Source organism: Tamandua tetradactyla, chromosome 5 (genome assembly GCF_023851605.1).
Source record: "Tamandua tetradactyla isolate mTamTet1 chromosome 5, mTamTet1.pri, whole genome shotgun sequence".
NCBI classification, from domain to species: Eukaryota; Metazoa; Chordata; class Mammalia; order Pilosa; family Myrmecophagidae; genus Tamandua; species Tamandua tetradactyla.
In genome coordinates this window covers 120,351,465-120,366,304 of record NC_135331.1, presented here as the reverse complement: position 1 = coordinate 120,366,304, position 14,840 = coordinate 120,351,465, and the positions used below count along the sequence as shown (strand labels likewise).

The window sequence follows — 14,840 nt, the reverse complement described above, 5'->3', positions numbered from 1 at the left end:
GGACCAGATGGCCTCACAGGAGAATTCTACCCAATATTATAAGAAGACATCACTTTAATTCTGCTCAAACTCTTCCAAAATATCGAAGAAGAGACAGCAATTTCTAATTCAATTTATGATGCTAACATCACCTTTATCCAAAACCAGAGACAAATATCATAAGAAACTAAAGGAACAATATCTCTAATGAATATGAATGCAAAAATCCTTAACAAAATATGAGCAAACTGAATCCAATAGCATATTAAAGGAATTATATGCCACAATCAAGTGAGATTTATTCGTTATGCAAAGTTGGTTCAACATAAAGTCATTTAATGTAATATGCAATATTAGCACAATGAAGGACAAAAAAATCAAACAAACGACTGATGCTGAATAGTATTTGATGAAATCCAGGACCCTTTCTTCATGAAAACACTTAGAACAGTAGGAATAGAAGAAAATTCTTCAGCATGATAAAGGGCATATATGGTGAAAGACTGAAAGATTTCCCTCCAAGATCAGGAACAAAACAGTGATGCCAACTGTTACAACTGTTATTCACCATTGTATGGGAATTTCTTGCCAGAGCAACTAGGCAATCTTCCAAATTGGAAAGGAAGAAGTAATGTATTCCCTATTTGCAGATGACATGATTCTATATACTCAAAATCCTGATAAATCAACACACACACACACAAACCTCCTAGAGCTAATAAATGAATTCAACAAAGTGGTAAGCTACAAGATCATCAGCCAAAAATCAGTAGTGTTTATATACATAAGCAATCACAATCAGAAGAAGTAATTGAGAGAAAAAAATCAAATCACAATAGCATCTAAAAGTACCAATATCTAGGGATGAATCTAACCTAGGATGTAAAGGACTTGTAATCAGAAAACTATAAATCATTGCTAAAGGGAATCAAAGAGGACCTAAATAATAAATGGAAGAACACTTCCTATCTATAGATTTGAAGACTACATATCATTGAATCGGCGATATTACCCAAAGCAATTTATAGATTCAACACAATCAAAATTAAATTCCAACACCTTTCTTTTCAGAAACAGAAAAGCCAATCATCAAATTTATATGGAAGGATATGGAACTCCAAATAGATAATGCAATATTAAAGAAGAATGATGTTAGAGGACTCACACTTCCTGACCTTTTAATTTATTACAAAGCCACAAAAACAGCATGGTATTGGCACAAGGGCAGGTATATAGAACAATGGAATTGAACTGAGATCTCAGAAATCAACTGTCACATTAATGGCTGCCTTATTTTTCTCAAGGAGGCTAAGACCACTGAATTGGGAAAAGAATAATCTCTCCAGAAATGGTGCTGAGAAAACTGGATCTCCAGTTGCAAAAAAAAAAAAAAGATTTTTTTATACAAAACTCAGCTCAAGATGAATGAAAGACCTAAATATAAGAGCCAGAATTATCAGATTTCTAGAGGAAAACATTTTAAGGGACTTGCATTAGCCAATGGCTTACTAGGCATTTCACTCAAAGCATGAGCAACAAAAGAAAAAAATAGATAAATGGGACTTCATCAGAATTAAAACTTTTCTCCTTCAAGGGAATTTATCATGAAAGTAAAACAACTTACACAATGGGAGAAAATATTTGGAAACCACAAATTTGATAAAGATATAATATCCAGAATATATAAATCTTCAACCCAATGAAAGACTCATAACCCAGTTTAAAAACAAATGAACAAAAGACTTGAATAGGCATCACTCCAAAGAAGATAAGCAAATGACCAAAAAGAATATGAAAATATGCTCATCATCATTAAGTATTACAGAAATGCAAATCAAAATGACATAGAAATTGATTTCACATCCATAAGAATGGCTGCTATTAAAAACAAAAATGAAAAATAAATAAGTCTTAGAGATGTTGCAGAGAAATAGGAACACTGGTTCATTGCTGGGGGCAATGTAAAATGGTGCAGCCTCTGTGGAAGGCAGTTTGACTGTTCTGCAGAAAGCTAGGTATGAACTAACATATGATCCAGCAGTTTTACTACTAAGTATATACTAAAAAGAATTGAAAGCAGGGATGCAAACACGTATTTTGAACACCTATATTTATGGTGTTTTTATGCACAATTGCCAAAAGAGCTAGAAATCAATAACAGGAAAATTTGCAACTATGTTGAAAGTAAACAGCATACTGTTATACCACCAATAGATTAAAGAGGAAATTATAAGCAAAGTAAAGATATATCTTGTGAAAAGCCTAGGACCAGATGGCTTCACAGGAGAATTCTACCCAATATTATAAGAAGACATCACTCTAATTCTGCTCAAACTCTTCCAAAATATGGAAGATATTAACTGATAAATGGAATATTATTCAATTGTAAAAAGAAGTGAAGTGCTAATATATGCGACAACATGGATGAAACTTGAAGACAGCATATTGAGTGAAATTAGCCAGACACAAAGGTCAAATATTGTATGATCTCACCGATTTGAAACACAATAAGTCATCTCATATACTCAGAATCTAGAATACAGGTTTCTGGGCACACTGGAGTTATGGTATGGGAAATTAAGGCTTAAAATGTATGAGATTCCTATTTGGAATGATGAAAATGTTTGGTAATGGATAGGCTGATGGTAGCACAACGTTGTGATCATAATTAATAGCACTGAAATATATATCTGAAAGTGATTAAAAGGGAAAATGCTAAAATTTATATATGGTAACAGAATAAACATTGACAAAAAATCCATGTAATTACTCTACATAAACAGTGAACTCTAAGTTAAACTATCGATTCTGTTTAATAGTACATTTATAAAACTATGCTATTATCAACTGTAACAAATTTTTTACAGCAAGACAAGGTGTTAATAATAGGGTGGTATTTTCTGCATGATTATTCTATAAGCCCATAACTACTTTAATAAAGAAAGAAAAATAAAGATTAGGGGATGGTTATAGTAGGCTAATTAGTCAGATAGCAGCGAAAGTTGTCCCTAAAGATCTATTATTTCTATAGACAGTGGTGTACTTAGGTGGATCTTGTGGTTCACGTGTTAAAAATTTGAAGATTATTTTAAATATTTGCTTGATGGGAAAAAAACAACCAGTGAGTGATTTGCAAAAATGTCCCCAAGCATGCACCTAGTAAATCTTGTCTGAGATCTTAGTTGGGGAGAGCCTACCAATTTGTAGTTTGATGATGAGAATGATGAAATACTGGTAAAGGTCAGACAAAATGCACACACACACACACACACACGCAAATAGTGTTTCAGTGTGGAAAACCAGATCATGTTTAAGGAGAAGTCTTACAGCTAATGTTCGGCTGAACATAGACATAAGATGTTTTGTTCTATGGAACTGCAGTTTAAGAAATATTACCTGTAAAGTACTATAAGTGCTTTACAGAAATATTTCAGACCTAGTAATCTGTAGCGGTTGCTTTCCTTTTAATTAAAAGTCATATTTCATTGAGATTAAGGTGAGTGTTTATTCCATTGCCATCAATGTATTTAATCCATGATAAAATATACAAAGACATTTGGATGTGTAATGCAGAATGGTTCCATAGTAAGAGTCTAAGCTTTCTTTTTCCATGTACTAGCTTCCATTTCCACATCTCTGTTTAATTTTCTTATCTATTATATAGAAATAGCAATAGTAGCTCCCTGATAGAAGGATTATGAAGATAAACTGAGACATTTACCTAAAATACCTAGCACAATTATAAGAGCCAAACAATATAGGCTATTATTATTATTTTTCATGTTGCTGTTATAATTGTTGTTATTACATAATGAATATTTCTTTGTGATTTTGTTTATAGGATCGTCAGGATGTCCCTGTGAGGGGGAACTTGAGTGCAATCCCAGCTCATGTGCTCAGGGAATATCCACGGAAAATGAACCTGGCTTTGGCTCAGTCTGTTTATGCACACCAGAATTTATGGTAAATATTATTAGTGGTTGTTATTGTGATAATTGTTTTATTGTCTTTGCAATACAGCAAATGACAGAACATTATATGTGCTTGTGTATGTATCTCTCTCTTGTTATCTCTCTCTATATATATAGTTAAAAATAAGGTCAGTGAAGTTAATCTTCTGTGCTTCTCTCCTCTGTGTGTGTACACTACAGTTTCCTAAGCATTCCTCTCCCCCCTCTTTTCCATCTATTAAATGCACCTTCAGCCCTTCCTTTCAGGAGAAAAAACATTCTGATAAATTGATCCACCTTAAGGTGCAGGTGACTTAATGTATTGTCCTTTAATATGTTAATGCATTTGGAAGGAGGATGCCAGTGGAGGAATTACTTATAGTGTCAGGGCATTGGCAGAGTTTCTGTCTTGCACAAGGGCAGAGTACTACTTCCAGGGCTGGGCTCAGCAGACTGTACGTCCAAGTTAGATAAATCTGCTTCCTCAGAAATTCAAACCTGTCTGAACTCTATTAACATTAGAATATACTTCCTCTTGATAGAAATGTCCCTATTAAAATATAGTTCTTGACCACAATCCTTTATTAAAGCTGACCACAGCACATGAATTTAGTAAGGGGAATAGCAACTGACAAGAATGTGTTGTCAGGAATTTTAAAGTATCAAATAAATAAAATAAGTAATGTAAATAAAGGAAATAAATTTATATATATAATTGATAGGTGGACCTGTCTTAACGGAGATAAAGGCTAAATAATTAGAGAGGTGAGTCAGTCAGGTGACCTGGTTCAAGATTAAGAAATCAGATTTCAAAGGAATTTGAGGCCTGACCAGTGTCTAAGGAAGATGCACAAGTGTTAATGGCTTTGGGAAATCCTCATAGCTAGAAGACAAGACAGAAAAGATCGGAAGCACTAGGCTCAAGTAGTTAAGGAATTGAACTACAAAAAAAAAAATGATCTTTAACCTGTGGTTAAAGCTAAAGAATTTGAGAAAGTAGTTGTGGAAGGGCATGAGTTACAATCAGATGACCCTCTCTTTTGAAGGTGACCCCAGTGACTGCCTCCCAGAGGGCATTCCCAGGGCGCATCTGACTGGGGAGGATATGGATAAACTAGGACTTTTACCTGAGGATCCTCCAATCCTGGTTTTGCCCTGGGTAAAGAGTTTTTCCTTGGTGATCCCAGAAGGTCAGATCTTTGAAGAAGAGTTTTAGGTACTCCGACACGAAAGTGCAAACGATATTTGTGCCATGAAATTAGTTTTCTGGCACCTCATGTTATTCAGATAATGTCTTCTTTAAAGAGTCAGTAGGAAGACAAAAAGACTGAGATAGATCCTTTATTTTACTTTATTCTCCAGCCAATGCAACCTGATATATGAAAACCCAAACTCACTAAATAATTTAGGAAATAAAATAAACACATTTTATGTATACATTTTCATTAAACACAAAGAACTCACTATCAAATAGTCCTAAAATTCATTAAAATACTTAATTTCCTGCCATATTTCCTTCATGTTTGAAGTACAAATCAATTGCACTTTAAATAAAAAAAAATCTGGAAAATAAATTTCTTTATGTTGAAATGTAAAAAAAAAAAATGAAAATAACGATTTACCTATAGTTTTTAAAAAGCATATACTTTTTATAAAATTATATACTGAGTATAATTTAGTAAGGGGGTTACTAAATTAATTTTAAATGGATTTTGTTATAACCACTCTCTCAGTTACTTGAAAACTAACAGGAATTTTGAAAACTTAATATAGTAAGAGATAATGTTACCAGACAAAGGCAGTGGATTCTTTTGCCCATGTGCTCAAGATGCCCAATTCCTGAGACATCAGGGTTCCAAAGAGAAAAAGTTTAGCGATGGGAGTGAAGCAGGAGATCAGATGCCTTCTCAGCCCAAAATTTGTCTCCCTGAACTACAATAATGTTGGTAGTTTTAGAGCATTAAAAGATGGGCCAGTTTTAGGATAATGAGCACAATGGCCCCAGATGACATCATTAGAGATGATTTCATTATGATGGGCATGACTTTTAGTATTATAATGAAATATAGGTGACTTGTAGGTTTAAGTCTAAGCTATTGTGCATGTCAGGTGGGCCCATTTTGGTGAGATCCAGTTTCAGTTATCAAGAAAACTTTGGACCTGGGGTGGGTTAGTTCTAGACTGACCAAAGGTCCTTCATTAATAAGCATTAGGGGATGTCTTTAGTGATCACAAGACTCTACGGCAAAAAACTGGACAAATGGGTACAAGTGCCGCTTAGTCATAAGGTTTTTACAAATCACAAGGGCACAAGATAAAGGTTGTAAATCATTATCACACATAAGGCAGTCGGATTATAATTCAGGTATTTCCCTCTGTCTACTCTAATATACGGGAAAGAAAAAAGGACTATCTATATAATAATTCTGCAATTATAATCATCACTTAAATCCTAACATCCTGGTTACAATAGTGTCGCAGTAAAAAGCTACAAAAAAAAGATAAGGGTGATTCAGATTTTGTTAATGTGTTAGTTATGTTCTGAAGAGTAGATAAAAGGGAAAGAAATTTGGTTTGTTTAAAAAAGTATTTGCATTTAAATGGCATTCAAATCAATATTACTAGCTGTGTATAGGAATTTTCAGCGAGATATTCCTAAAGATATACCCTTGAAAATAACATGTGTTACTTGTCAGAATAAAAAGGAAATATTTTCCTGAAATATGAGAAAAATCACAGAAAAAAATCAAGTTCTTTGCTTGAACAATCAAAATATTAGTTTCAAGTTAGATGTGTAAACATTGAAATAAAAGATGAAGTGATAAGTCTATTTTATAAACATGTATGGCAACTTCATAAGAGTGGTGAAAAATGTTCTTTAGATTTCTTTCTCCTCCCCCCAAATATTCCTGAGAGCAAAGGAGATGTAAAAAAGGAAGAGGAGGAAGAATCACAATCACAGTATTATGTAACTCTTCATTGGTACTTCATAAAGAATGGCATTCCCCGAAGGACACAGAAGCTGAGAGTTCAAGAAACAAAGCAGTTAGAAAGATTTGAAGAGGAAGAAATTGATTTCCATTAGGGCTAAAGACTCACTGGGCCTGTTGAGTTAAAGTGAACAGGAAAATAGTGTGTAGGGAAGGGTCAGTTCAGGGAGGGGTATGCCATGCTGCCAAGTTCATGGTAAACTCAGAAAGTAGCTACTGTTGTTGGACATTTTAGCACCAGAATAGACAGGAAGAGAATAGCATTATCACACCGTAGTTCAATGATATGCTTATTTCTCTGTATACCCTGATGGACTGTCAGCTCTTGAATGTCAGGGACGATAGAGCTACTGTAGTATTCTGAAGAGCACAGAATACATGTGTTTTGATTGTGGTCATCATTGTTGTAGTTGTTTAAAGAACGAAAGGACTTTTTATTATATTTAATAAGGGAAATAGATGAAGCTTCTTCTACTCATGTAATTCAATGGGTCTTTTAAAAACCTGATTTCTTCCTTCTAGTTGGGCTTCTCAGGTGTCTCAGCTCAAATGATTACTGTATTTACCAGATGTGCTACAGGCCTTCATGGAATAGTTTATAAGACAATAATTTGGATAGTGGCCTTGGTCTCTATCAGCATTCAGAAAACCCCAAATTATGAATTTTCTTTTCTCCTGTATTGTAATTATATCATCTGATGCAAAACCAGATGCAAACTGGATGAAAGGACATTAAAAATATTTCAAAGTATTGGAAATTTGCAAACACTGGATTTCTGAATATAATGTCAAGCAACTTAATACAAACCATTAAGCCTTTTCTCTAAAGGATTTGTAGCAACTCTTTATATGTAAAGTCTATTCATTTCAACCTAAACACTCCTCCGATAACCTTCTTCTTCAGATAGATGCCACATTCTTTCTATATTCCTTTTATTTAAGCTTCTTAAAAGGCTCTCACTAATTAGATTGTCATGTAGAAATGTTCACTAGTTGCATGTTTATGGTATTAGAGGAGATTAATATTAATACAATTATTCTTTGTTTGATAATGATGAGTGACAAGTGAAGAAATACTCCCAGCTGGATAGGAAAAGGAATTCCATATTTTCTTTATTTCTAAGCATTAATTTTTGGTAGACAATATTAAAGATCTGAACTCTCAGGTTTTTCTTAATGTTTAGAGCTGTGATATAGTCTCTGACAAGCTGATAATTAGTGTGTATTATTCTTTTTTATCAGAACCAATTACAAAAATGAATCAAAACAACATTAAAGAGCTTACATTATTCTGAAATTCAAATGCTCTGTAAAAGAATTGTAGTGACAGACCACAATTTATTGAATGTCTTAGACTTGCTGAAAAATTCAAGGCAAATGATCTCCCTCTTTTTAATTTGATCAGCACTGCTCATTTCTTCCTCAGTAAATTAATTTCTACCAAACAAGATTGATCCATACATTAACAGATGACTGTCAATGGGCCATGCTTATTGCATTTTGCAAATGATAGCATCAATAAACATGTTAATTTCCTCTCGAGATTAAAATATAGATCTTTATGTAGTGTAGAAGCTGTACTGGTATGAAAAAAAATGTTTTGATTCTGCAGTTTTACAGTATATTTGCAATATTGTTTTTAAATGTTACCTTCAAAATAGACCTAAAAAGCAAGGTAGGCCATTTGATTTGCTGTTTGTCTCTGTTCTGGTATTTATCTTCTTATAATAGGTAGTCATCAGTATTTTAAATATTTACTAAGTATTTGCTGTATTCAAAATGCCATCACTCTTATCCTAATAATTAATTTAAAACATTGCTTCTATATACAAATTAAATACTCCTTACACAAATTCATAATATTTCTGTTCTAGTTTGCTAGCTGTTGGAATGCAATATATCAGAAACAGAGAATGGCTTTTAAAAAGGGGAATTTAATGAGTTTCTAGTTTACAGTTCTAAGGCTGAGAAAATGTCCTAATTAAAATGAATCTATAGAAATGTTCAATCAAAGGCATCCAGGGAAAGATACCTTGGTTCAAGAAAGCCGATGAAGTTCAGGGTTTCTCTCTTAAGTGGAAGGGCACATGACGAGCACAGTCAGAATTTCTCATCTGGAAGGGCACATGGTGAACACGGCATCGTCTGCTAGCTTCTTCTCTCCTGGCTTCCGGTTTCGTGAAGCTCCCTGGGAGGCATTTTTCTCCTTCATCTCTAAAGGTCTCTGGCTCGTGGACTCTCTGCTTCGTGGACTCTCTGCTTCGTGGACTCTCTGCTTCGTGGTGCTGCAGCATTCTCTGCTCTCTCCGAATCTCTCATTTGCCAAAACGTTTCCTCTTTTATAAGACTCCAATAAACCAATCAAGGCCCACTCAAATGGGTGGAGACATGTTGTCACCTAATCCAGTTTAATAGCCACTCTTGACCAAATCACATCATCCAGGGAGATGATCTGATTACAGTTGCAAACATACAGTATTGGATAGGGACTGTTTTACCTTTATGAAACGGGATTTATCTTCCTTATTATCCCATACGTATGTGTCTCCTTCACTTGATTGAAAACTCTCTTTGAAAGAGAAATTGCATTTAATTATTATTAATTTATGTTTATTTTGAGGCTCTGGCTTGGTGTTCTACACACATGGTTTTTCTAGGGGGCATACTTCCTTTCAAACCAGCACAACTTCCATTTTAAATAAATTGGTGTTTTCTTATTTTCAGTATTTATTCATATTTGAACTAAGGGTTTTGATATTTTAGATCAGTCAAAACACATTCTCAGGACACTCACCATAGCATAGTATGTGGAAACTTTATTTAAAAGTACATGAACATACACTATTCTTGTATTCAAATTAAGGAAAAGAGGATAGGGACACATAGAGATATTTGAATGCATTAAAAACAACAACAATGCTCTTCAGATGAAATTTGATATTTTACTTTAACAAATATTGAATATATATTGTGTGCAAAACACCATGCCAGAGCCTCAAAATAAACATAAAATAATAATAATTAAATGCAATTTCTCTTTCAAAGAGAATTTTCAATCAAGTGAAGGGGACACATATGTATGGGATAATAAGGAAGTCAACATTGGGTTCACAATACAGGGAAGTTATGCTAAAGTAAACACACTAGAACATTGTATATGGTGTTGCTATTAAAAAATAATGATAAAACAATTGCCAAACCCTGAGTAAAGTAGTTATTAGAAGAACTGTCTCAAGGGACAAATGATTCTGGCTTCCTTCTAAGGGCTAAAAAGATATTTCTGAAAGTGCTAAGACTTATTCTTCACCTGACATGGGAAGTCCTCCCTGGAGGATTGCCCAGCACTGTTAATCAGAGCGGTAAATAGGCAATAGCCATTTAGAAAAAAAGTTCAACCTGCTTCTCAGGACTATTTCATCATAAACAATTTGGATGTGTGTTCTAAGCCACACAATTATTTAGTATTTTGTAATCCAAGGTATGCAATGGGTTTGAAGAAGGAGGAAAACGTATAAATTTGAATGAAAACATGTAGTTTAACAATTCAAAGAAGAAGCACTCTATCTTGAATAAATGCGATTCATAATGGGGAAATGTAGTTTAAAATTTTCAGAAGTAAAATACTGAAAATAACAACTTATCTTCTATTTTATATAATAGACATATGGCACAGCTATTATGGACAGTGTAAATGTCTTATAGCAGTATTGTTTATTGGCAAATGGAGCATAGTAGAATTATGACTACTTTATGCTCTATTTAAATATTATGCGAAACGGTTGCTCACCTCTCCTCTCTCTGTATATTTTTTTGTTCAAACATAACTTGTAGAAGAATGTTTGTGTTTGGTAAATCCCTAGTATACACTCAAGGCAAAAGCTAGAGAAATAGTTGTTGATGATGTAATATCAATATACTTGTTATTTTGCTTCTTTTCGGAGAGTATAATTTAAATTTACATGTAAAATGTAGTGGACCCTTCCCGGTTAAAATTAACATCAATCTGTCATACAAAATGAGGAGATGTCTAAAAGATTTTATTTGATCTCTGAGATGTTCAGTTTTTTAGTGACACTATCCAGAACTCAAGACACTCAATCAGATGCTTATACAAATGCTTAGGATGTGATAACATTTTAATACACATTGGAGAGTTGAGCTCAGAGTTTAAAATGTCCAGACTTCTAGGTTGGTGTTCTTTCTTCTACATCATGCCTCTCCTTGTTCGTTGATTATTTAGGTGGATACCTACATGTGATATGGGTAGGGATATACTTAGATGCTATTAGTGTCCTTTAAAAAACAGCATAGGCTAGTTTCCAATATGCAACCCCCAATCCCATAACCTTAACCTGGTTTACAAGTCCTTGCACTTGGCTCCTCTCTGATAGCCTCTCTAGCCTTACCACCTTGGTCTCCTCCTGCATCTCTGTACTGCAATTGCCTGTGCTGTTTCAGATGCTCAAATATACCATTACAAGTCCCCCACCTGTGAATATGTACTTTGCATATGTTACTTTTACCTGGAATATTCCCCCAATAATTTCCTGTCTGTCCTCCCAATTCTTAAAGCCATCTCTCAGATTTTGGCATATGTGTATATACATGCATGTGTGTGTGTGTATATATGTATATGTATGTGTATATATGTATATGTGTATATATATATACACACACATGTGTGTGCATGTATATATATATGTAATCTTTGTCAGGAAAACACAGCAAAACCTCACAACATATGCTTAGGTGGTTGTATTAGTTTGTTAAGCTGCCAAAATGCACTATACCAGAAGTGGAATGGCTCATATAAAGGCAATTTATCATGTTACAAGTTTACAGTTCTAAGAAAGTAAAAGTGTCCAAATAAAGGCACCAATAAAAGGTTATCTTCACTGAAGATAGGCTAGTGCCATCCACAACACCTCTGTCAGTAGGGAAGGCATGTGGCTGGTGTCTGCTACTCCTGGTTCCTGAATCATTGCTTACAGCTTCTGATGCCAGTGGTTTCCTCTCTAAGAGTCTGTGGCCTTTAATTAGTTCCTCTGGGACACAACTCTGGTTCTGGCTTGCTTGGTATCTCATGGAAAGGCACATGTCAATGTCTGCTTGGCTCTGCCCATGTCTAGGCATCTGCTCTGTCAGGACTTCAAGCATCTCCAAACATCTGTCTCTGTTAGCTCTGAAGCAACTGTTCTCCAAGTGTCTGCATCTCAGGTTTCTTCAAAATGTTTCTTCTTTTAAAGGACTCTAGTGAACTAATCAAGACCCACTTTGAATGGATGGATCATATCTCCATCTAATCCAAAGGCCACACCTGCATTTGAGCATGCCACATCTTTGTGGAGAATCACAAGGCCAGGCCCACGGCTGAGAGTGCCGCATCTCTTTGGGAATAATCTGATCAAAAAGGGTTTCCACCATACAATATTAAATCAAGATTAAAAGTCATGGCTATTCTGTGTGGAACAGTTTCAAATCAGCACATTCCACCCTGTGGACCCCGAAAAGACATGTTCTTCCCATAAACAAAATGCAGTCATCCATTACAATATCACAAAACCTTAAACCATTTCAGCAACAATACAAATGCAATACAAAGCCATAAATACAAAATCTCATCAAACAATACAAAATCTCATCAAACAATACAAAATTTCATCAGCTACAGGCATAGTCTGTTTTAAGGTAAAAATTCTCTGCCTCTGGACCTGTGAAACTCAGAACAAGTTATGTGCTGCCAAAATACAAAGGAGGGACAGTGATAGGATACATGTTTCCATTGCCATAGGGAGAAATCAAAAGGTTAACAGTATCATCAGACCCAAACAGTTCCAAAAACCTGCAGAGCAAGCTCCATTGGATTTCAAAGCCTGAGAATCATTTATCCTTGGGGCTTTGGAAAGCAGCAGTCCCACCCTTTCCAAAGGCCTATGCAGTGGCCTTGCTTTCTCTCCAAATGTTTGGGTGAGTTGTAACACTGGCTCTCATTGGGGTGACCACTTTTTCTTGCTCCACCCTCTCCAAACATTGGAGCAACACAACACTCAGGATCTCTTTCATCTCTGGGGTACATGCTCACCACCCTCCAAAACAAGGGGGTGGCAGCCAGGATCCCCTCCAAACCACGGTTTATGCACTCTATCCTCTCTGAGGCCTGAGGCAGCACTACTCTACCTGAGCAATGAAGCTGAAGGCCCACCTTCTGTTTCCCAGGCAAACTCACCCTCTCCATGTGTATGGATCAGTCTGCCTTCCTGACCTGAGTTTTTCCAGCTCCAGCCCTTGGCTTCCATTGTTGTGCCTCTGAAGCCATTTTCATTCAATTTGACTCTTTTCTGTCCTTTTTTGTCCCAACTTGCAGTGGGTCTGTGCATACAGATCTTGCAAAAAAAATTGTTGATTTCCATATAGTATACAAGGATCAAAGCCATCAGATAACAGGAGTTTCCACAAATCCTTTTTGGATAACTACATCTCCAACGTCACTTGTCTGATGATGGCTGGCTGCTTCCATGTTTGGTTAAATCCTCATGTGAGGCCTGTTCACAGGGGTCTCACTTTCTAGAAACTCAAAGCTTTCCAGACCATCAGTTTCTGATATCTTTGTACCCAAGAGTTCAGTTCTCAACTTATATCTTTCCTATTTAATTTTGCTATAAGCTGCAAGGAGTAGTCAGATTTCATTTTCCACCTTTAGTTTGAAAATTTCTTCTGCTAAATATCCAAGTTCAACATGCTCAAATTCTGCCTTCCCTTCACAAAGAACTCCTTCCTAACAGTTTGCAGCCACCCATTAATCATTTCTGTCTAAAGCTTATCAGAAATATCCTTCGAGTCCATATTTCTACCAACAGTCCTTTCAAAGCACTCTAGGCCTTCTCTATCAAGCTCCTCATGACTCTCCCGCTATCTTCTCTTTATCCAGTGAAAAAGAGGTTCCAACATGTTTGGTATTTGCAAACTGCAGCACCCTGCTTCTCTGGTGCCAAAATCTGAATTAATTTGTTAGGCTGCTAGAATGCAATATACCAGAAATGGAACAGCTTTTATAAAGGGAATTTATTATGTTATAAGTTTACAGTCCTAAAGCTGTGAAGATGTCCAAATTTAGGTACCAACAAGATGTTACCTTCAATCAAGATAGGCTGATACCATATAGACCACCTCTGTCAGCTGGAAAGGCATGTGGCTGATGTCTGCTGGTCCTTGTTCCCAGATCGCTGCTTCCAGCCTCTGATGCCAGTGTGGGCCTTCACGTAGCTCCTCCAGGACACAACTCTGGGTTCTGGCTTGCTTAGCATCTATTAGGAAGGCACATGGCAATGTCTGCCAGGCTCTGCTGTGTCTATGCATCTGTTCTCTCTGTCAGCACTCCAAGAATCTCTAAACATCCATGTCTCTGTCAGCTCTGAAACAATGGTTCTCTAAGCATCTGCATCTCAGGTTTCTTCAAAATCTTTCCCCTTTTAAAGGACTGCGGTAAAATAATCAAGACCCACCTTGAATAGGCAGAGTCACATCTCCATCTAACTAAAAGTCCACAATTGGGCATGCCACATCTTAGTGGAGATAATCTAAACAAAGGAGTTTCCACTATACAATGTTAAATCAGGATTAAAGGACATGGCTTTTCTGGGGTACAAAATTCTTTCAACCCAGCACATTGGCATTCTATTATTTGCTTTCTTAGCACTTGTTAAAACTGCAATCCATCAATTATTTGTGTGACTCTATTGTTGTACTTAAAATGTGTCTCTCACCTCCTCTCAACCTCTCTCCTCTCCAATAAAGTCTGTCAGAATAAGAAATTTTTAATTCTTGTTTGCCTCTGATTCTCCAGTATCAAGTTTATTATATACCATGTGGTAGATTCTAAATACATATTTATTTAATAAATGAACATGAACATGATAGGGGT

The 14,840-nt window shown here is 35.7% G+C and overlaps 1 protein-coding gene across 1 annotated transcript in view; it reads left to right on the top strand.

The window, feature by feature from the left end:
• Positions 1-14,840, top strand: part of EYS (EGF-like photoreceptor maintenance factor) — a 1,737,133-nt gene that overhangs the window by 893,690 nt on the left and 828,603 nt on the right. The window contains 1 exon segment of the mRNA XM_077159432.1: positions 3,821-3,942. Coding sequence (XP_077015547.1) covers positions 3,821-3,942 — 122 coding nt within the window.